This window comes from Schistocerca americana, chromosome 7, assembly GCF_021461395.2.
Source record: "Schistocerca americana isolate TAMUIC-IGC-003095 chromosome 7, iqSchAmer2.1, whole genome shotgun sequence".
In the NCBI taxonomy this organism is placed as follows: Eukaryota; Metazoa; Arthropoda; class Insecta; order Orthoptera; family Acrididae; genus Schistocerca; species Schistocerca americana.
Genome location: NC_060125.1, coordinates 518,445,919 through 518,467,526, shown reverse-complemented (window position 1 = coordinate 518,467,526; position 21,608 = coordinate 518,445,919). Strand labels below are relative to the sequence as shown.

Sequence of the window (21,608 nt, the reverse complement as noted above, 5' to 3'; positions counted from 1 at the left end):
GTATGAAAGGGTAGCAGTGGTTGGGAAGGGAGTGAGACAGGGTTGTAGCCTCTCCCCGATTTTGTTCAATCTGTATATTGAGCAAGCAGTAAAGGAAACAAAAGAAAAATTCGGAGTAGGTATTAAAATCCATGGAGAAGAAATAAAAACTTTGAGGTTCGCTGATGACATTGTAATTCTGTCAGAGACAGGAAAGGACTTAGAAGAGCAGTTCAACGAAATGGACAGTGTCTTGAAAGGAGAGTATAAGATGAACATCAACAAAAGCAGAACGAGGATAATGGAATGTAGTCGAATTAAGTCTGGTGATGCTGAGGGAATTAATTATGAAATGAGACACTTAAAGTAGTAGATGAGTTTTGCTATTTGAGGAGCAAAATAACTGATGATAGTCGGTAGAGAAGATATAAAATGTAGACTGGCAATGGCAAGGAAAGCGTTTCTAAAGAAGAGAAATTTCTTAACATCGAGTATAGATTTAAGTGTCAGGAAGTCGTATCTGAAAGTATTTGTATGGAGTGTAGCCATGTATGGAAGTGAAACATGGACGATAAATAGTTTGGACAAGAAGAGAATAGAAGCTTTTGAAATGTGGTGCTACAGAAGAATGCTGAAGATTAGATGGGTAGATCACATAACTAATGAGGAGGTATTGAATAGAATTGGGGAGGAGTTTGTGGCACAACTTGACAAGAAGAAGGGACCGGTTGGTAGAACATGTTCTGAGGCATCAAGGGATCACAAATTTAGTATTGGAGGGCAGCGTGGAGGGTAGAAATCGTAGAGGGAGACCAAGAGATGAATACACTAAGCAGATTCAGAAGGATGTAGGTTGCGGTAGGTACTGGGAGATGAAGAAGCTTGCACAGGATAGAGTAGCATGGAGAGCTGCATCAAACCAGTCTCGGGACTGAAGACCAGAACAACAACAATTTAACCCAGTATATGTATTGTTAAACTATTAGGGCGTTTCTTTCACATTTTATGTTGTTCACATATAATGATTTTGATTTGTTAATGACGTCCAAGGGATTTGGCCCACGAGTGTCAGTGCGACATACTTTAAAAATATGAACTCGACTCACGAAACCGCCTCATGCCGACGTTGTTCTTTTGGTTCGGCTGTTATATTAATAAGTGGCATATGTTTTATAATTAACAACGGTTGGAAATTCTGTAACTTTCACATGTTTTTTTGAGAATTGCGTCGTCCTGCTTTAGGACATTGAAGCGCTGATATCTGTAAGCGAAAAAGCTCTTCCTGGCGTACTGTTTATGATAACGCCGGCAAGCCTTGGACCGGAGCTCGAAAATTAATTCATGATTCAGCTAATGCGACGTCTTATCACAGCTGCCTTATATGGGTGCTTTATCGACGTGCTAAGGCTAGGCAGTTATTTGCAGAGATGCGCCGGAGCAACCATTCCCGCCTGTGTCGAATCTTGCAACTCGGGTGCAACGGGCTGCGTCGGCGAGGCCCCGTCTCTAGTTATTTATACGAGAGACGGAAAGGGCGCACCGCCACATTTATAGAAACCGTCAGACGCGGTGCAGCTTTGTGAAGATCAATACGCCCATTTACTTTGACGCGTCCATCTGCACACAGGGGTGCTAAACCACAAGACGAAGAAGAACAACTCTTTGCTCCTCCCGCCTGACACATTTCCGCCCATGCTAAATAGGTTGATGTGGCGCTAAACGGAACATGGAAAGTAATCATCGGCTGTCTGAAAGAAAGTTGCACAGATCTCGCACATGGCTGGAATAATCGCTCCAAAGACAATTCGCCGGTAGGTAATTGCCTACAAGGAGAGAACAAAGTCCTACATATTCGTACTACGCCAACGTTACACGGCATTCGACTGGCTACGCAAAGGCTGAAATCACAAAATTGGTTCCTCTGAGCAACCGAGGACTACCAATACCAAATTCAGGCCAAAGCGGAGGTGTGGTCAACTTCAAAAGACCATCACTGGATGCTACCAGCAAAACTATCTCCTTACCGTCTCGAAAATAGCGTCTGGAAATTCTTTTAACAAAATGCGGACGGGCAAAAGATCCAAACCACACGTCCTAAAATAGGGATACCCCTACCGCATACTGTGTGCATTTGTGGTGAGGTCCGATCAAACCACAACATCTATTCCTGCACCGATTGCGCCACCAACAATTCCTCATTTCAACAATTCCGAGCGCAACTGACGTCTGCCGCTTCCAGGTTAATCTAGCTTAATTGATCTGTCCTCTTTTGTATATCTTTACTTGACTCTGCTGTGGCAAAGCTAGGGATCGTTGGAGTTAAACTTCCACCATCGCAAGGGAATTCGATAACAATGAAGTGACCTTGACTCCCACACTTATCAGGAGAGTTTTCACGCAGAATAGTTCAACTATGCTCAATGTTCTTCAACTGGTGAAACAGGGTGTTCAAATTGTCGACAGCCAACTAATGCATGGTTAAGGTGGTCTTCTCCACATACAGAGCAGCAGTGAGCGTCGTTATAATTGAGGCGAGCCACAGCCGCATTGAACTTTGGTGGCAAGGTACGTTTGGAACATCACTGTGTGGCTAGGACGAGGGGATAAAGCTTACTATAGGACCGGGAGGTGCTCGAAATATTCTGTTTACTGTCCCCAGTTCCAGTCATAGAACGTTTCTCCCACACTTGCGACGTATCATTTAGCGCTCCACAAGCGAGATTAAACTCACTTATCAACAAAAATTATAATAAAATGTTATACACGATTCATCTACATTGAAGTGATCACTGCGTATGTTCGACGTCAACATGCAATACTCACAGCCGGCAGATGGAAGCACTACTCGCGCGTCGAAGGGACGCGAAAAACGGAGCTATTTATTTGATGTGCAAAAGGGCATGATCACTGGCTTTCGAGTCAAGGATGGAACATTTCAGAAACGGCTAAGTTTGTAAACTGTTCGCATGCCGACGTGGTTAAAGTGTACTGTGCAAGGAAAAATGCGCTATCCAAAAACGGCGCTGAGGCAAATATTGTGACAGGGTTGAACGACGGCTGCGGGGTGTGTTAAGGGCAAACAGACGTGCAACTGTTGAGCAACTGATAGAGGGGCTACCAGCAGAAAACGCTGGTGCGTATGGTCCTCCGCAGCAGGCGTCTGGTTCATGCATCATGCTGACTTCTGCTCATCGGCGACTAAGGCTGGAATTTGCACGCCATTACAACTGGACGTCCCCGGAATGGAGACAGGTACTCTTTTCAGATGAATGAAAATTGGTCATTGGTGTGAACCGCGTGATACGCAAACACCCTGCAACAATCGTCGGAACGGTCCAGGCAAGAGGGAGCGAGCTAATGGACTGGAGAATGTTTTCATGGCATTCCCTGGGCGTCCTCGTCATTCGGGGAGTCACAGTGGATCAACACAAGTATGCAACTACCCTCGGGGCCCATGTCCAGCCCGACAAGCAGTCTGTTTATTTGTTTTCCTTGGCACGATGGCATCTACAGCAGGACAATGCGAAGTGCCACAGAGCTTGCAGTGTACGTGGGTGGTTCGAAGAGCGCCAGGATGAGTTTACCGTACTGCCCTGGTCATCAAAGTCCCCGGATTTAAACCCAATCGAGAACCTGTGAGGCCACATTGATCGGGCTGCTCGTGCCATGGATACTCAACCGAGAAACCTAGATCAGCTGGCCACGGCAGTGGAGTCGGCGTGTCTCCACATCCGTGCCGGTACCTTCCAGAATCTCACTGACGCTCTTCCTGTACGGCTCACAGCAGTCCGCGCGGCAGAAGGTGGCCATTCAGGCTTTTGACGAGTGCTCACAATGTGGCTGGACAGTGTATACTCAGGGCGAATCACAATCAATAATGAAAACTGGAATGTAGTGAAAATATATGGTACAAAAAAGGAAAAAAGTTCGAACAAACATACTTCCGCCAACGAGCCGCTGCAGATAAAATTGTGAATGTGTGGTTACGAGCCGCCACTGAGTTCAGCAAGAAATATTGTCGTACTTGGTACAAATGTATATGAAATGTAAACTTTTCCATTAAGTCCCTATCTTGGGATCACATTTCGCCCCTGGCTTAAACTACCTTGCACAGTGATGAGGCAGATGCATATCTTGCTGCTGATATAAGACGACGTTTAGCGTGTTAATATGGCCCGAAATTTGTAGGTCGAGCACAGCCTGTACCTTGCCATCCAAGGTCACATGACCTCAATTCTCTAGATTTTTCCGTCTGGGGTCACCTCAAAAGTGAAGTGTATAGAACTTGCGTTGATACCATTCAAAAACTGGAGCAGCTATGGCACAGTCTTACGATGGTGTGGGAGAGTTTGAAAGAATTCGTAACTCACTGATGAGACGAGTGCACTGTAGCCTGCAAGTGTGAGGACGACACATGGAACATCACCCCTAACAGGCATGAGTGAATATTAACACGTAACGTGCTGTAGTAGTATTTTATGTCTTGTTAAGGTACGCCTTGGATGACTTTCGCGTCCAATTAGATGGAGATTTGATCGGAAAGTTTAAATTTCGAATAAATTTGTACTAGGTAGAACACTATTTCATGATGAAGTCAGAGACGGCTCACAACCACACATCCGCAACTATCTCACAAACAGCTCGTTAACGGACTCTCGTTTACAGTTCGATTTTGTGTCTACATCGATACTCTGCAGTCCACCTTAGGGCGCGTGGAGGAGGGTACCCCGTACCACTACTAGTCATATCCCTTCCTATTCAACTCGTAAATGGAATGAGGGAAAAACGACTAGTCGTTATGTCTCCGTATGAGACCTGATTTATCGCTATCCTTCGTGTTCCTTACGCGCAATGCATGGTGGAGGCAACAGAACCGTTCTGCAGTGAGCTTCAAATGTCGGTTCTCTAAATTTTCCCAATAGTGTTCCTCGAAAAGAACGTCGCTTTCTCTCCGGGGATTCTCATTTGAGTTCACGAAGCATCTCCGTAACACTTGAATGTTGTTCGCACCTACCAGTAACAAATCTAGCAGCCCGTCTCTGAATTGCTTCGATGTCTTCCTTTAATCCTACCTGGTATCGACCCAAACACTGTAGCAGTATTCAAGAATAGGTCGCACTAGCATCCTATACGCGATCTCCTTCACAGGTGAACCTCACTTTCCTAGAATTCCCCCGATAAACCGAAGCCGAATATTGCATTTCCTACCACAATCCTACATGCACGTTCCAAGTCATATCGCTTTGCAATGTTATGCCCAGTTATTTAAACGAGCCCCCCCCCCCCCCTCCCAAAGCATCCGCTTGTGTTGCTCAGGCCCTAAACCGGCCCTCTTTGTTCCATTGGTTTCTTAGTTATTCCTCCAAAATCGCATCCAAATCTAAATACGGTTCCTTGTCATATTCACAGCTCCCTGTAATAATCACGTCCTTTGCTACACCGTCTCGCTTTGTTTGCCTCGAAAGATGCAGTGGCCGTTAACCCAATTAAAATTAATTTCGTTGTTGTTCTGATGTAAACGTTCAGTCATCGAAACAGTGTTTTTCTAGACATACTTCAGTCCCGCTAGCGAGGCTGTTAATTCTGCTGTCATGATGGTGGATCGGGGGATAGTTTGTAGTTTCCCCAGCTACACAGGATGGTGTCGACACTGTGCAACCGGTAACTAGGGGGCTAGTTGGTCGGACGAATATGATTTCAATGAACGACAAGCCTTGAAGAGTTAGAAAGGAATAGACGAGCACGGAACCACCGGAGGATAAAGGACATTTGATAGGCTGAGTATCTACATCAACATACTTACTCCACAAGCCACCATACGGTGCATGGCCGAGGGTGACCTTGTACCAGTACCAGTCATATCCCTTCCCCTTCCATTCGAAAATGGAGAGAGGGCAAAGCGACCGTCAATGATGTCTCCATACGAACCCTAATTTCTCTTCTTTTGCTCTCTGAGTCCTTACGCGAAATGTACATTGGCGGGCGGCCGTGGGATTTTTACGCTGTCAGCCGCAATGTCAGTTCTCTAGATTTTCTCATAGTGTTTCGCGAAAAGAACGTCGTCTTCCCTCCTAGGATTCCCGTCTGAGTTCACGAACCTTCTCCGTAATAATCGCGTGTTGGTCGAACCTACCGTCTAACATATGCAACACCATGTCTCTCAACTGCTTCTATGTCTTCCTTTAAGCTGACCTGATGGGTATCCCAAACAATCGAGCAGTACTGAACGCGTTCTCCGTTTTAGATGAGCTACACTTCCCTAGAATTCTTAAAAAACGAACCAGACTATTCCCCTTCCCTAATACCGACTTTATGAGTTCGTTTCGCTCGTTTCATTTCATGTTGCTCTGCAACGTTGCGCCTGCATATTTAATCAACGTGACTGTGTCAAGCAGTACACCCATAATACTGTATTTCAACATTACAGGATTCTGTTTCTCACTCATCTGCATTAAATTATATTTTATCGCACCAAACAGAAATTCTGCCTAGGTCATCCTGAATCCTCCAGTACAATCAACGTTATAAAGCTTTACGTTCGCTTAATGCGCACCATCCGTTACTCTTCGTGAATGATGTTTCAGTGGCAACCACTTTCAAGTGAACTAGTCAGTTCGCTGGCTGCTACAGCCGCACGTTCGCTCCCCGCGGGAGAAACTGCAACGTAGCTTCCGGGAGAGCGATTAGAAGGGCAACGCGCCTGCTGCACCACTTCACCATGACAGAACAACACGACCGCTCGCAAAAACGTGCTTCTGCGCTGCTTCACAGCCGCCTGGAAATCTGCACAAAAGAAACGGGCTACAGAAAATTTAACGTTCCGGCGGGTGACTAGGTTTCACGCTCTACATCAATAGGCAACCTCTCTGGTGCGCCACCATCCACGACTTTATTAATGGAAGTAATTCACTACGGAACGTCCCGCTACTACGGCTGAACACCACCCGGCGCCTGGAAGTCAAGGCTCACAAAAAAGAAACGCTGGAAAGCCACTTTCGTAGCCATCTGTTAGATGAAGACAAAAGAGCAGTACAATATTAAAGAAAGACAAATGGAGCGAGGAAGAACGTAGGTGAGCCAGTGAAAGACAGGGGGGAGAGGCGGAACGCTGCAGAGCCGACGACAAATGCCAGTGGTGACGCGGCCCCGTAGTTAGCTGACTCACAGCAGCCGAGTCACCTGCCGCAAGCGCTGACGCAAGAAGGCTGCAGGCCTTTACAGTAAACAGAACTTGGGGACTTACAGAGGCACAAAAACAGTAACAGATTGGCGTTAGAACGAGATTAGACCTAAAGGAATCCCGCAATTGCGCTGAATATGGTAGATGTGAAATCAGACTAGATGCAAGAGTAGAGTAATACTGCCGACCAATCTTCAGAATCCAGAATGAATCGCTCACTTTGCAGCAAACTGTGCGTTTCTTTGACAGTTCCTGACAGTTTAAAATCGTGTACAGCTTCGGATCATTCGCGATCATTTCTCTTGCATACTAAACGATTCGGTCAGAAAGTCTCTTCCTCTCTGTGAACTTCACATAAGCTGTCCAGCATACCTTACAAGGGAACCTCCCCATCGCACCCCCTCAGATTTCGTTATAAGTTGGCACAGTGGATAGACGTTGAAAAACTGAACACACATCAATCGAGAAAACAGGAAGAGATTGTGTGGAACTATGAAAAAATAAGCCAAATATAGAAACTGAGTAGTCTATGCGCAAGATAGGCAACATCAAGGACAGTTTGAGCATAGGAGCGCCGTGGTCCCGTGGTTAGCGTGAGCAGCTGCGGGACGATAGGTCCTTGGTTACAGTCTTCCCTCGAGTTAAAAGTTTAATTTTTTATTTTCAGTTTATGTGACAAACTCTTATGTTCCCATCAGTTTTTTTGGAGTGATTATCACATCCACAAGAAAACCTAAATCGGGCAAGGTAGAAGAATCTTTTTACCCATTCGCCAAGTGTGCAAGTTAGGTGGATCGACCATATTCCTGTCATGTGACGCAAATGCCGTCACCAGAGTCGTATAGAATATATCAGACGTGTTTTCCTGTGGAGGAATCGGTTGACCTATGACCTAGCGATCAAATGTTTTCGGTTCCCATTGGAGAGGCACGTCCTTTCGTCTACTAATCCCACGGTTTTGCGGTGCGGTCGCAAAACAGACACTAAACTTATTACAGTGAACAGAGACGTCAATGAACGAACGGACAGATCACGACTTCGCGAAAATAAAGAAAGTAAACTTTTCACTCGAGGGAAGACTTGAACCAAGGACCTTTCGCTCCGCAGCTGCTCGCGCTAACCACGGGACCACGGCGCTCCTATGCTCAAACTATCCTTGATGTTGCCTATGTTGCGCATAGACTGCTCAGTTTCTATATTTTGCTTATTTTTTCATAGTTCCACACAACTTCTTCCTGTTTTCTCGACTGATATGTGTTCAGTTTTTCAAGGCCTATCCACTGTGCCAACTTATAACTAAATCTGAGGGGAGGTGCGGTGGGGAGGTTCCCTTGTTAGTAAACTACCTCTCGTTTCTCCGGGGAGTTTTAATCTGTCAAGTAGTTTCCATTTCCGACTAATCACTGCCGCCGCCGACGACGACACAGCTCTGGGACTATGCATTACGAACAAGAATCGTATACTGGACTGAATCACGGCATGCACTTCACGCTGACGGCACTGCCTACATTTTCAATACCCAAACGATCTATCAGATACGATCAGAAGAATTATCAGATTCATCGCTGATGCTGCTGCTTACAGGAAAGTATCGTGAGGAAATGCACAAAGACTTTGATGTATTTCCATTTGGTGTAAATGACTGTAATCCCTTTTAAATGTGGAGACAGACGGTGTACCAGGAGGAATGGTCAATATTCAGTGATATGACGGGAACGATCATTCGAAGCACAAAATTCCAGTAAAGATGGGCTCCAGAGTGCATGCCTTAAGAGCTATGAGCATTTGTTGAGTGCCGGCTGCGGTGGCCGTGAGGTTCTAGGTACCTCAGTCCGGAACCGCGCGACTGCTACGGTCGCAGGTTCGAATCCTGCCTCGGGCATGGATGTGTGTGATGTCCTTAGGTTAGTTAGGTTTAAGTAGTTGTAAGTTCTAGGGGACTGATGACCTCAGATGTTAAGTCCCATAGTGCTCAGAGCCATTTGAACCATTTTTGAACTTGTCGAGCAGAACAGATATCTTTCACAGTAGCGCAGAAGAACAAGTGCTCACGTTCGTAAGGTATGCATTTTAGAGCCCATGTTTACTGGAGTTATTTTCTTGTTTTGGTGAATACTACTACCTCTCAAAACATGGAAAGCAAAGAGCTTGCTATAGAGGAGATTTGTCCTAAACCAATTCAAATCGAACTTTGTAACATATATCGCTTGCTCCAGGCAACAATCGCTGTGGAGGTAAGAATCATCCACTATCATAGTTCAGGAGATACGATGTCATAAACAATGAGATGCGTGAGAAACTGCCGCATTGTGTATGACGTTTAAAATTATTACTCCTTTGCTACCAACTCCATCAGCTACTTATTCCGCATACAGTATCCACTTATGCCGCTGAACGTACCTACGTAAACGTATGTACGTCACATAGTTCAATAGATATGACGTCCTTAACATTGAGAAGTGTAAAAAAATGCCGCATCATGCATAAAGTATTAAGATATTTATTCTTTACTGCTAAGAGACTTATAGAGCCGAGTCAGCTTAGGGAAATTCCTGACAGCTGGTAGGACTTTTGACAGCTTTCAAATGCGAAGCGCAAATGGCTCTAGGCGAAAACAATTGTTGTCTGTAGAGCTAAGAAAAGGTGTTGCCATAGAGACACTACAAAATCGAGTTGTAGACAAGCGAAGTAGCTGCGCTCAGTGTACAGAAACTGTTTCAGAATTTCAAAGGTGTTTTCGTGAATACATGGAAATGATTTTTTTTCCATATTGCACTACAAACACGGTTCATTTTTTGCTTTCGTTTCTAATAGATAACTGGCAAAATGAATAACCGGGCAATGTCGGGTTTGTAATTTGGTTGAAGATATAGTGCTCATAGCTTCGACGGTATGCATTTAGAGCCCATGTTTATTAGACTTAGTTTCGAATGATTGTTCCTGTCATATCCCTGAATATTCACCACTCCTCCTGTATATAATTCCATTCCCATACAAAGAAAAAGAAAGCGAGAATATCCCGTAACAAGATAAGTGGTGATCGTCGACAGTACATGACACTGTATAAATATTTAATGGTAACATTAAGATGCGATTTTAAACGAAACGATCACATGAAATCAGTATTAGAGAATGCGAACTAGAGACATTCATTTGTTGGAAGGGTCCTAGGAATGAGCAGTGCATCTGCAAAACAAATCGCATACAACACGCTAGCGGCATCAATTACAGAGTATTGCTCCAGTGTTTGGAGTCCTTATCGAATAAGCATGACAAAAGACATCGAGGTACGCAGTTGGTATAGTAACAGATCAGTATGTCCTATACGAGAGTGTAACAAATATCCTCGAGGAATTTAAATGGGGATTTCTGGAATAAAAGCCACTAATTCCCGCGGAACACTGTCGACTAATATTACAGATCCTGTATTCGAAGAAGGCTGCGCAAAATCATTCTGCTCCCATCATCGTGTAACTCGTCTGGGATTAGAACAGGTTAAAGAGAGATTACGGCGTACGCAGAGTCATGCAGTCATTTTTCTCCTCAATATATTGGGCGTAACAGATAATATGCACATACTCCTATACGTGGCACGTAAACATTCAAATATTGTTGGCTTTTCTTCTCCGTGTGTAACCGTCTCCCCACAAACACGTCAAAAGCTTTACAGCCTGGTAGTTCGTGCACCACTGAGTAGACTACGCCTATCAGTGTATCCACGCATCCACACTGCAACACATGACCGGCTACCCAGAGGAAAATACGCATTAATGGCTTGATCTTGCCACATGTACCTGGAGGTACTACCCAACCTAAAAACATACGGCTCGTAAAAGCTACAACTGTTAGTCCGCAAATGACCTAAATACTGATGTAACGTTGCTCAGTACACCGTCCTCAGTCACCAATAGAAATATCTGCAATTATACCCCTTACACCCTGTACAAATGCAATAGAGTAGACAACCGCTAATATTGATACGAAAGAATTACTCTCAGGTACGCATGATGTAGTGACTTGTGAAGAAAAGACATGCAATATCAAAAAGATAATGACATTAGGATGACTATTTTGAGATTGGTCTGGATATCAGACAAGAATATCCTCCCACACCAACCACGTGCCTGTACACTGTTTGTTTACATACAAAGCACCACCATTAAAATCTTTAGCTTTTGCTTAATGTGGAATTTTAGGACGCTGATACTGAATCGGCACATAAAATATAAATCTAACTGAGGTTGCTGCGTTACGATGAACTAAAAGCAAAATATATTACTGATTTTTATCACAAGTATGTGACTGTCCGACCAACACACTCGGGTGACGTCTTCGACATCCGCTGGTATTCCGGAAAACATCCCGTCATTTCCAATGTGCAAATGCAATGGTAGAGCTCTGCGGAGGGAAACTTAAACCCATCGTGGACGGTACTAAGCCGACTAAAAGTCATAATACGGCATATGCAGAAAGACAGGGCGTCCCCCCCCCCCCCCCCCCCACACACACACATACATACATGCATGGTGTTTCAAAAATGACCGGTATATTTGAAACGGCAATAAAAACTAAACGAGCAGCCATAGAAATACACCGTTTGTTGCAACATGCTTGGACAACAGTACATTTTCAGGCGGACAAACTTTCGAAATTACAGTAGTTACAATTTTCAACAACAGATGGCGCTGCAAGTGATGTGAAAGATATAGAAGACAACGCAGTCTGTGGGTGCGCCATTCTGTATGTCGTCTTTCTGCTGTAAGCGTGTGCTGTTCACAACGTGCAAGTGTGCTGTAGACAACATGGTTTATTCCTTAGAACAGAGGATTTTTCTGGTGTTGGAATTCCACCGCCTAGAACACAGTGTTGTTGCAACAAGACGAAGTTTTCAACGGAGGTTTAATGTAACCAAAGGACCGAAAAGCGATACAATAAAGGATCTGTTTGAAAAATTTCAACGGACTGGAACGTGACAGATGAACGTGCTGGAAAGGTAGGGCGACCGCGTACGGCAACCACAGAGGGCAACGCGCAGCTAGTGCAGCAGGTGATCCAACAGCGGCCTCGGGTTTCCGTTCGCCGTGTTGCAGCTGCAGTCCAAATGACGCTAACGTCCACGTATCGTCTCATGCGCCAGAGTTTACACCTCTATCCATACAAAATTCAAACGCGGCAACCCCTCAGCGCCGCTACCATTGCTGCACGAGAGACATTCGCTAACGATATAGTGCACAGGATTGATGACGGCGATATGCATGTGGGCAGCATTTGGTTTACTGACGAAGCTTATTTTTACCTGGACGGCTTCGTCAATAAACAGAACTGGCGCATATGGGGAACCGAAAAGCCCCATGTTGCAGTCCCATCGTCCCTGCATCCTCAAAAAGTACTGGTCTGGGCCGCCATTTCTTCCAAAGGAATCATTGGCCCATTTTTCAGATCCGAAACGATTACTGCATCACGCTATCTGGACATTCTTCGTGAATTTGTGGCGGTACAAACTGCCTACGACGACACTGCGAACACCTCGTGGTTTATGCAAGATGGTGCCCGGCCACATCGCACGGCCGACGTCTTTAATTTCCGGAATGAATATTTCGATGATCGTGTGATTGCTTTGGGCTATCCGAAACATACAGGAGGCGGCGTGGATTGGCCTCCCTATTCGCCAGACATGAACCCCTGTGACTTCTTTCTGTGGGGACACTTGAAAGACCAGGTGTACCGCCAGAATCCAGAAACAATTGAACAGCTGAAGCAGTACATCTCATCTGCATGTGAAGCCATTCCGCCAGACACGTTGTCAAAGGTTTCGGGTAATTTCATTCAGAGACTACGCCATATTATTGCTACGCATGGTGGATATGTGGAAAATATCGTACTATAGAGTTTCCCAGACCGCAGCGCCATCTGTTGTTGAAAATTGTAACTACTGTAATTTCGAAAGTTTGTCTGCCTGAAAATTTACTGTTGTCCCAAGCATATTGCAACAAACGGTGTATTTCTATCGCTGCTCGTTTAGTTTTTATTGCCGTTTCAAATATACCGGTCATTTTTGAAACACCCTGTACATACATACATACATACACCGTAAACAACTACCACCGTACACTACCAAAGAAGACCAACATCTGATGTCATCGATGGTAAATACTAATTACCAGTGAGTGAGCAAGTAGCATTCCCTGTGTCCGAAGGCTTCCAAGCAGAATATAGACTACATCTAAGTCTGTATTTATTAGGCCACTTGATAAGTTAATTGCTGTTTCCTTAATAACAATATCCCAATATGAAATGTAATTATAGTTGCGAACACGAACAACCGTCAGCTGTATAACGGAATGACGACAATGACATTTTCTGCCAGACCGGAACTCTAACCCGGATTTCTCGCTTTACAAGTAGTTCGGGTCCGGCCGTGAGTTGTGCAAAGCGGTTAAGGTGTCGCTCGCGTAAAGCGGGAAATCCGGGTTCGAGTCCTGGGCCGATACAAAATTTCATTGTCGTCATTCCCTTATACAGCTGATGGTTACAAATACATTTCATGATTTCGTAACGGCTGTAATCGCCGCAGTGGCTGTTCTTTTGGACATGCCTGATGTCTGAAGCGACACTGCATCGTTCTTCTTAACATAGGCACTGCAATATAGTAATATCCCAATACTTTGAAGGGCACACCAGAATATCTATAGCCTACTGTTATATTCCACAGGATGACCGGAAACAAGGTAAAGTTCTGCAACTGCGCTCTGTCATTGTATTGTTGCCTTGAAAATGACGGCGTTCACCTTTCGAAAATTCGAAGGTTGTCGAAGAAGTCTCCAGGTTGCATCTCCGTTAGATGTTTGAACATTTTATACGCGAAAGAAATTCAAATTCCACATACAATTGTACCGAAACTAAATAATAAAATCACTATGACGTTCCAATGCAACACTAACTCACAATGATAAATTAATGACCACTACAGTTAGAGTCTCAAGGTAGGAACAACTTTACATTCATTTCAACACCGGTAATCTTGGTATTCTGTGGTCGTATGTTTTCTTTTGATGGGGAAGGACCAGGCTACCAGGCTGTAGAAACCGCAGCCACTAACCACACACACTTGTTTTTCAAATCTGTTAGTGTTTAACTTACCACCGCAAGGAAATATCCGTGGACACGGATCGCAATCCCAGCCAGCCTCAAATGGAAGAAAACTAAGCCCTTAATGGAAACAGCCTAGACGTATCGCGAATTGAATTACAGAAACAAGAAGTTCATAGTGTGAACAGCAACGGGACGTTAGCTTTCTTCTCACGAAGATGACATTATTCTAAACCTTTGCGCCAAGTCAGTAACTTAACGGTAACTGCGCTAGTCCTACTTTCGGGCGGTTACGAAACACTTCGTGCTGTGAGTAATACTGGACATCATTCGCATGGTCGCACAGGACGCTAATAGCGCTTCTAGAAAAAGAATGGAAAATGGCGCTCCCATCCATTTTGAAAATTATTTAGACACTGAGGCGCACCCCTAATTACAGGAAACACAAGTGCAAACAAACACGACAAATGTTTACGTCACAAGTGCCAAGGCGCAAAGCGAGATCAAACAGATGATTATTTACGTTCCGCCGACAGAGAAGCATGAGCCGAACATGCTGCAGGCAGTGAAGCACCTGCCGCCTTGTATGCTAAATCAAGAGCACATGCATTATTCCAAGTCCGCACAGAGCTACGCTAAATAAAATTATGGTGCTTGTGGCAAAAACCAATTAGAAGTATCAGTAAAGGAATACAGTAGCATCTGCGAAGAAAATCCGTCACCTACGTGGAGAAGAAATAAAAACTTTGAGGTTCGCCGATGACAATGTAATTCTATCAGAGAGAGCAAAGGACTTGGAAGAGCAGTTGAACGGAATGGGCAGTGTCTTGAAAGGAGGATATAAGATGAACATCAACAAAGCAAAACGAGGATAATGGAATGTAGTGGAATTAATTTGGGTGATGCTGAAGGAATTGGATTAGGAAATGAGACACTTAAAGTAGTAAAGGAGTTTTGCTATTTGGGGTGCAAAATAACTGATGATGGTCGAAGTAGAGAAGATATAAAATGTAGGCTGGCAATGGCAAGGAAAGAGTTTCTAAAGAAGAGAAATTTGTTAACATCGAGTATAGTCGAGTGTCAGGAAGTCGTTTCTGAAAGTATTTGTATGGAAGTGAAACATGGACGATAAATAGTTTGGACAAGAAGAGAATAGAAGCTTTTGAAATGTGGTGCTACAGAAGAATGCTGAAGATTAGATGGGTAGATCACATAACTAATGATGAAGTATTGAATAGAATTGGGAAGGAGTCTGTGGCACAACTTGACAAAAAGAAGGGACCGGTTAGTAGGACATGTTCTGAGGCATCAAGGGATCACTAATTTAGCATTGGAGGGCAGCGTGGAGGGTAAAAATCGCAGAGGGAGACCAAGACATGAATGTAGGTTGCAGTAGGTACTGGGAGATGAAGAAGCTTGCACAGGATAGAGTAGCATGGAGAGCTGCATCAAACCAGTCCCAGGACTGAAGACCACCACAACAACAACAACATGTAAAATAGTTTGAGAGTGTTAATTCCTTTCAAACGAGCAGTTGAGCGAATATACAGTAGACTGGCTAATCCTGCCATTCCTTGCACATATGGATGCCAGATTATTGACTGTGTCTGAAATGTAATGTAAACGCATACAGATTATATTTTGTAAGTCCAAAGATATCTACATTCATTTTGATAGGAAACTTAGTCCTTTAGTGTGAACATATACGAGTACTACAGTGAACATGAAATACGCTCCTAAAATTTTAGTTGTCGCAATGATGATACATGACAGCACTATTCTTTATCACAGAATGGCTTTACGAGCTTACATCGGTACTGATGTTTCTGATTGTTGCACAATGTACTCCAGGAAAATGTCTGCAGCTTCAACACCGGCAGTAAGAGATCTTTTCATGTTCTCTCCTCGCATGTCTTCTTCGTCACTTTCGCCGTAACTTTCCTGTACACTTTTGATTCTCTTTTCGTCTCAGAGTTTGGTCATACATAGTTAGTCCTCCAACACTGTACTCATCAACAATGACTTTCTGCGAAGAATCTCAGTTCAATTATCCCTAATTACGAGTTTCTGCTTGAGGTCTAGCATAACGTGCTTCCGTTTGGAAGCCATGATACTGAACCGTAAAGAAAGCCACAACTTCAAACATGTGTAGCATTATTTAACTAACAACATCGCTGCACACGAGAATTGGTTACTGTGTGCGTCATTACTGCTTGAATGACTTAAGGCTGGATGTGGGCCGGATTACTGGGAGGCCGGGCTATCGACGGCCCGATTAGCGAGAGTTCGGTGCAGTTACTTCGTTCCGAAACTACGCCTATTCGTACGCGATTATTATCAGTATGAATAAAGGAAGGCCAACTCGAATTCTAAAAGGAAATAAGTGTACACTTTTTTAAAGTAAGCTTCCTGTAATTTCCTTCCTAAGGTTTATGCAAAAAATGAGAAACCAAAACCTAGATAGCCGGACATCGGACTGAGCCCTGGTCTTCGCGAATGCGGGTGCAGCCTCTTAATCAATGCGCCACCGTGATCGGTATTCAAACATGTGAGCGTGCGTCAGTTGGTACAGTACATCTCTTAGCACTGCGATTGTGAACACAGGTCTACAGACTGTGGCTGTGCGAGAGAGTAGACGAGATAAACGCCATTTCTTTCATAATTTTCCGCCTACATCGGTAAAGTCAGTATTTCTGTCATTTTTCCCTTAGTGGAGTGCCTTTCACTTTATGTCTTGCTCAGGTTTGCCAGTTTCTCCTGTGGACTCAAAAACCGTGACCGATTCGTTGTTCATAGCAGAATGTATCATCAGCTTTTACCTGGCTGGAAAGCTCACTGAAGCCGGTGAGTGTGAAAGCTCATCCATATGGGCTAGAAATTGGAAAGGGTCCTGTCTTAAAGATAGCAATTTTCTGGAATTGCTTGCCATTTTAGACTGTTTTCAGGCTACAACATTTCCCAAAAATTATTATTAAACTTGAAATTGATATATGTAAAAATGTAAACGCCTAAGGGGGGTGGGAGTGGACACGAAGCCTTAAGCCCCCCCCCCCCCCCCCCTTTCCCGCCCACCCGCCAAATCCCACCCTCCGAACGGCGTCTGTCCACACGTAACACATTAACAAAGCGTTCCATATTTCCGTCACCTGTACAGTTACTGTGTACGCTGTAGTGCCAGATTTACTTACTGGCATGGGAAGTAGTGGGCCGTGCCATATATTCCAACGAAAAAGTGTTAGTAGCCAGTGCAGCTAGTAGCACTTCGCGCAGCACGCCTTTGCTGCTCCCGTTGCACCCGCAAAGCTACTGGAAAAGTATCGCCCAAACGCGTCACGGTGCTCTAGCTATTGCTATGTTTTAATTTGTTGATAAAACCTCTGTGCGTTTGCAAGTTGGTAACAACATGTGCGGTGTTGTGTCACCGATACAGACCACGTAGTGCGGCAAATCGATTGCAGTGTCGCGTCGCGTGTGGTGAAGCGGCCATTGTCAAGGTCGTCCCTTTCCACCCGCGGCATTCGGCGAAGCGGTGCGTTTCTACTCTGTCCGCTGCGCTTCCGGCCTTTGTTTCTCCGCACTCACCTACTGCGGCTACAAACTAAGCTCAGTATCTGCCGTTAATGCATTTTCTAACATATCCACAAATCTACATCCACATACATACTCCACAAGCTTTGTGGGGGAGAGTGTTTTTATGTACCACTGTCAACCCCTTTACCTTTTCCAGTCGTGAAAGAGGCGCGGGAAGAGTGACTGTCAGTACTAGGCCGAATCACTCTAATTTTTCAGGAATGGTCTTCATACGAAGCAATGTGCTGTGTGACGTACCAATATGTAATCATTCTCTAAGAGCCACTTTTGAAAGCCTGTATAGATGCTGTAAAGAGATGTGGATGGGATCTGTTCCCCCACACTATGCATAAGGTAACCGGCGTACTGCGGTTCGTATATGAAGAGACAGGTTTAACTTCTGTCTGTTTCAGTATGTCAATTGAAATAAAACTTCACACACGCTGTCAGATACAGTATCAGTAGTTTCCCATTCCAGTTTTTAACTGATAATTTAACAGTAGTTGAGGTACAGAAGTTACTTAAAACTTGTAATTTTTCTATACTTTATTAAAATGGCTTCCTGACTCACGGGTGTGGCACTGCATACGTATCACAGAAGCAAATTACGCAAATATTCTTCTTGTTAACGTATTGGCTGTTAGATTTAGTCTCGGGATCTTTGGCCCAGTTTTGTTTAATGATTCTTTCTGACGTTTCGCCAGCACGAATGCCTGGCATTGTCGAAGATTTACCCTCCAGTGACGCCACGTCGTCGGCTAGCCCGTTAAAAACACAAGTTTGGATTGGGTATGGATAGAAGAAGAAAATGAGTCGTACACTTCTCCCAGGATCCGCTCCAGCAGTCGCCTTAATCGATTTAGGAATACTCGAATATGAGCCACAGAGCTTAACCACTGAACCACATCGCTCTATGAAGCTATTGCAAAGTAGAAGCAGAAGCACACAGAACGTAGAATAGAAGATTTCAGCCGGACTTTAACAACGAATCTCGTAGACCGTACGCCGTAGCAAGTCGATTCTCAACAGACTACCAATAGACTAAAATAGAAAGAGTCACACCTGTAGAGCAGTACATCAGGAACAAGAAGAGAGAGAAGAAACACTATGAATGAATAGTGCAACCTCCAAGCGAGTAGAACACGGCCTTCTCCAATTTGTCGTCACGATGTAGCAGGCGGCTACCTCACATTTCCCTCTTACGGCCATCAGATACTCACCTGAAACAAAAACAAATAACCCAATCACAAACAAGACGTGGGATCAAGAACCAGGCAATTCTTGATAATCCATATTTTTACAGGGTTAAAAGAAAACCAGTTTGATAACACACTACGTGTATCATTAAGTATTGTTCCAAATGTACATTTATACCATTGTACTACGCACGCCACTGTACAGTGCATGGCGGAGGCTACATTGTGTCATTGATAGTCAGTCCCCTCCTTGGTCCATTCATAAATAAGATACTGCTGAGTATGCGAAAGAATATGCCCTTCTTCTACGAGCAGTGTACCGTGGGTCGCTGGAGAGGCGAAGCTTTCCTGACGACTGGAAGAAAGCATAGGTCATTCCTGTTTTTGATGAGGGTGGTCAGACGCACAAAACTATAGGCCAACATCTCTCACATTGGTCAGATGTGTTCTACGTTCCATTTTATTGTCCTTCATGGCAATCCATCCTGGGCTTACATTTCAGCAAGACAATGCCCGCCTGCACAAGACACGAGTTTCTACTGTTTGCCAAGCCCTATCTTGGCCAGCACGGTCGCTGGACCTCTCCTCGGATCAGAACGTTTGGAGCATTGTGGACAGCGCCCTCCAACCAGCTCGGCACCTTGAAGATCTAAAGCGCCAATTGGACAGAATTTGGTACGATATCCCCGAGAGATACACAACAGCTCTATCAATCAAACTGCTTTCCTACGGGCCAGAGGTAGAGCAACGTGTTATTGACTAGCTCAGTTTGTGAAGCTCTTTCTTTTTGAATCACCCAGATTTTTCTGAAAACGTAATCATTTGTTCGCCTATACATGTACACCATATCAAACGATTTCCGTTCCATTCGGATAATTCTTTCGTGGTGCATTTTTTTTTCTTTTTCTTACAGTGTACTACTTCCTTCCTCATGTGTCGCCGGCCGATGTGGCCGAGCGATTCTAGGCGCTTCAGTCTGGAACCGCGTGACCGCTACGGCCGCAGGTTCGAATCCTGCCTCGGGCATGGATGTGTGTGATGTCCTTAGGTTAGTTAGGTTTAATTAGTTCTAAGTTCTAGGAGACTGATCACCTCAGCTGTTAAGTCCCATAGTGCTCAGAGCCATTTGAACCATTTTGAACCTCATGTGTCTCGCTAAGTGGCGACGACCAGGACATCGAAGAAATTACCTCACACGAAAGTTTATAGACATTCGATTGTTCCACGCACCATTTGCGAATGGAACAGAGACGGGGGAAAATGACAGGGGTATATGAAGTACCCTCCGCCACACACCATACGGTGCCTTGCGGAGTACACATGTACGTGTGGAAGTACATTGTGCTAGCTCGCTCTATGAAAGAATCTGCATTAAACTGAAGTGGTCCGGAAAATGTCGGGTAGTCTCAATGCGTATCCGCGATTCGATGCTCCTCGCTCCAGCGCCTTAACAATGCGTCACGACGTCTTTCCGGAAACGTTAGACCACGGGCGAGTAGCTGGCTGGTCCAGTGTGAGAGCTGCCGCAATCCCAAATTGTCTCTTCAGTTTGCGAGCCAGATAAAGAGACTTATTACTTAGCGCTGTGGTGTGCCGCGCGGTGAGGACTGCAGATATGGGATTAAGAGGGAGCGGCCGGCGGCCTGGCCAAGTATGCGCGGAATGCGCTCCCCCGCCACTTTGTAATTAACTTGGGAGGAGGGCGCCCACCCACCCCGTCCTCTGACCCTCGACCTCCGTGTACCTGCGGCGTGCGCCACCGAAACCTGCAGTCGTCTTTCTGCTAAAACTACACTCTCTAAGGAACATGCTACTCTACTCGCACAATCCCAAGATTCATCCGTTATAGCGTTCTGAGACAAGCCGTACTTCACTCTCGAAGAAATTCAATATACCTCAACGGCGGACACACTGTCTTTCTCCTCTCGTCATTCGAAACCTAACCTATAGGCAGATCAGTCAATAAGCGCCAGAGTGTCAATCCAAAGGTCTCAGGTTCGATCACCGGTTGATTCTAGGATATTGCTTTTTCACCTCTGGGAATTACCTGTTAATGTAATGTAGTGTGTGTGAGAGGGGGGGGGGGGCTTAAGGAGCGGTCAACGACATGGTTGTGTCATTATGAAAATTAGTAGAAACGAATGTGGTAAAGATTCGGAACTGTGATAAAAGAGGAGAGAATCTCTTACAAAGCTGCACTCATTCTCTCCCGGTCTCACCCCATGGTCATCCGCACGTGCGTTAAAATGGTCAGAGGTTCTAAAACTGTCAGGTAACTCACAAACAAGACAAAGACTAAATCAAAAATATTACACAGGGATAAGTGACTTACTGATCACTCATAAAAAACGTGGTTGCGCCAGCTTCGATAACACATTAAAGATTTCTCTCTAAAATTTTATGGAACGAGTTGGGCATTTCACAGAAAGTCGTACCACAGTCGCGTCATTGTCAGTTAAAATAGAGGACAAATCTGTTGGTAAATTAGCTGCAGCCCTCGTGTGTGAAAATAAAATACTCAGGTAACACGTAGTTCAATGTAATCTGTCCGCCACATGCATTACACATTAGAGGGTCCCCCTGACATATCAAGA

The 21,608-nt window shown here is 44.7% G+C and overlaps 1 protein-coding gene across 5 annotated transcripts in view; it reads right to left on the bottom strand.

The window, feature by feature from the left end:
* LOC124621768 (transcriptional enhancer factor TEF-1) overlaps nt 1-21,608 on the bottom strand; it is an 803,182-nt gene that overhangs the window by 426,633 nt on the left and 354,941 nt on the right. For 3 of the 5 annotated variants that reach the window (XM_047147191.1, XM_047147192.1, XM_047147193.1), the window contains exon 1: nt 18,881-18,911. The exons of the other annotated variants lie outside the window; for them this stretch is intronic. In XM_047147191.1, the coding sequence (XP_047003147.1) occupies nt 18,881-18,896 (16 nt within the window). In that variant the 5' untranslated portion in view covers nt 18,897-18,911. Of the gene's footprint in view, nt 1-18,880; nt 18,912-21,608 lie in introns of those variants that run through there. 5 annotated transcript variants of the gene reach the window in all.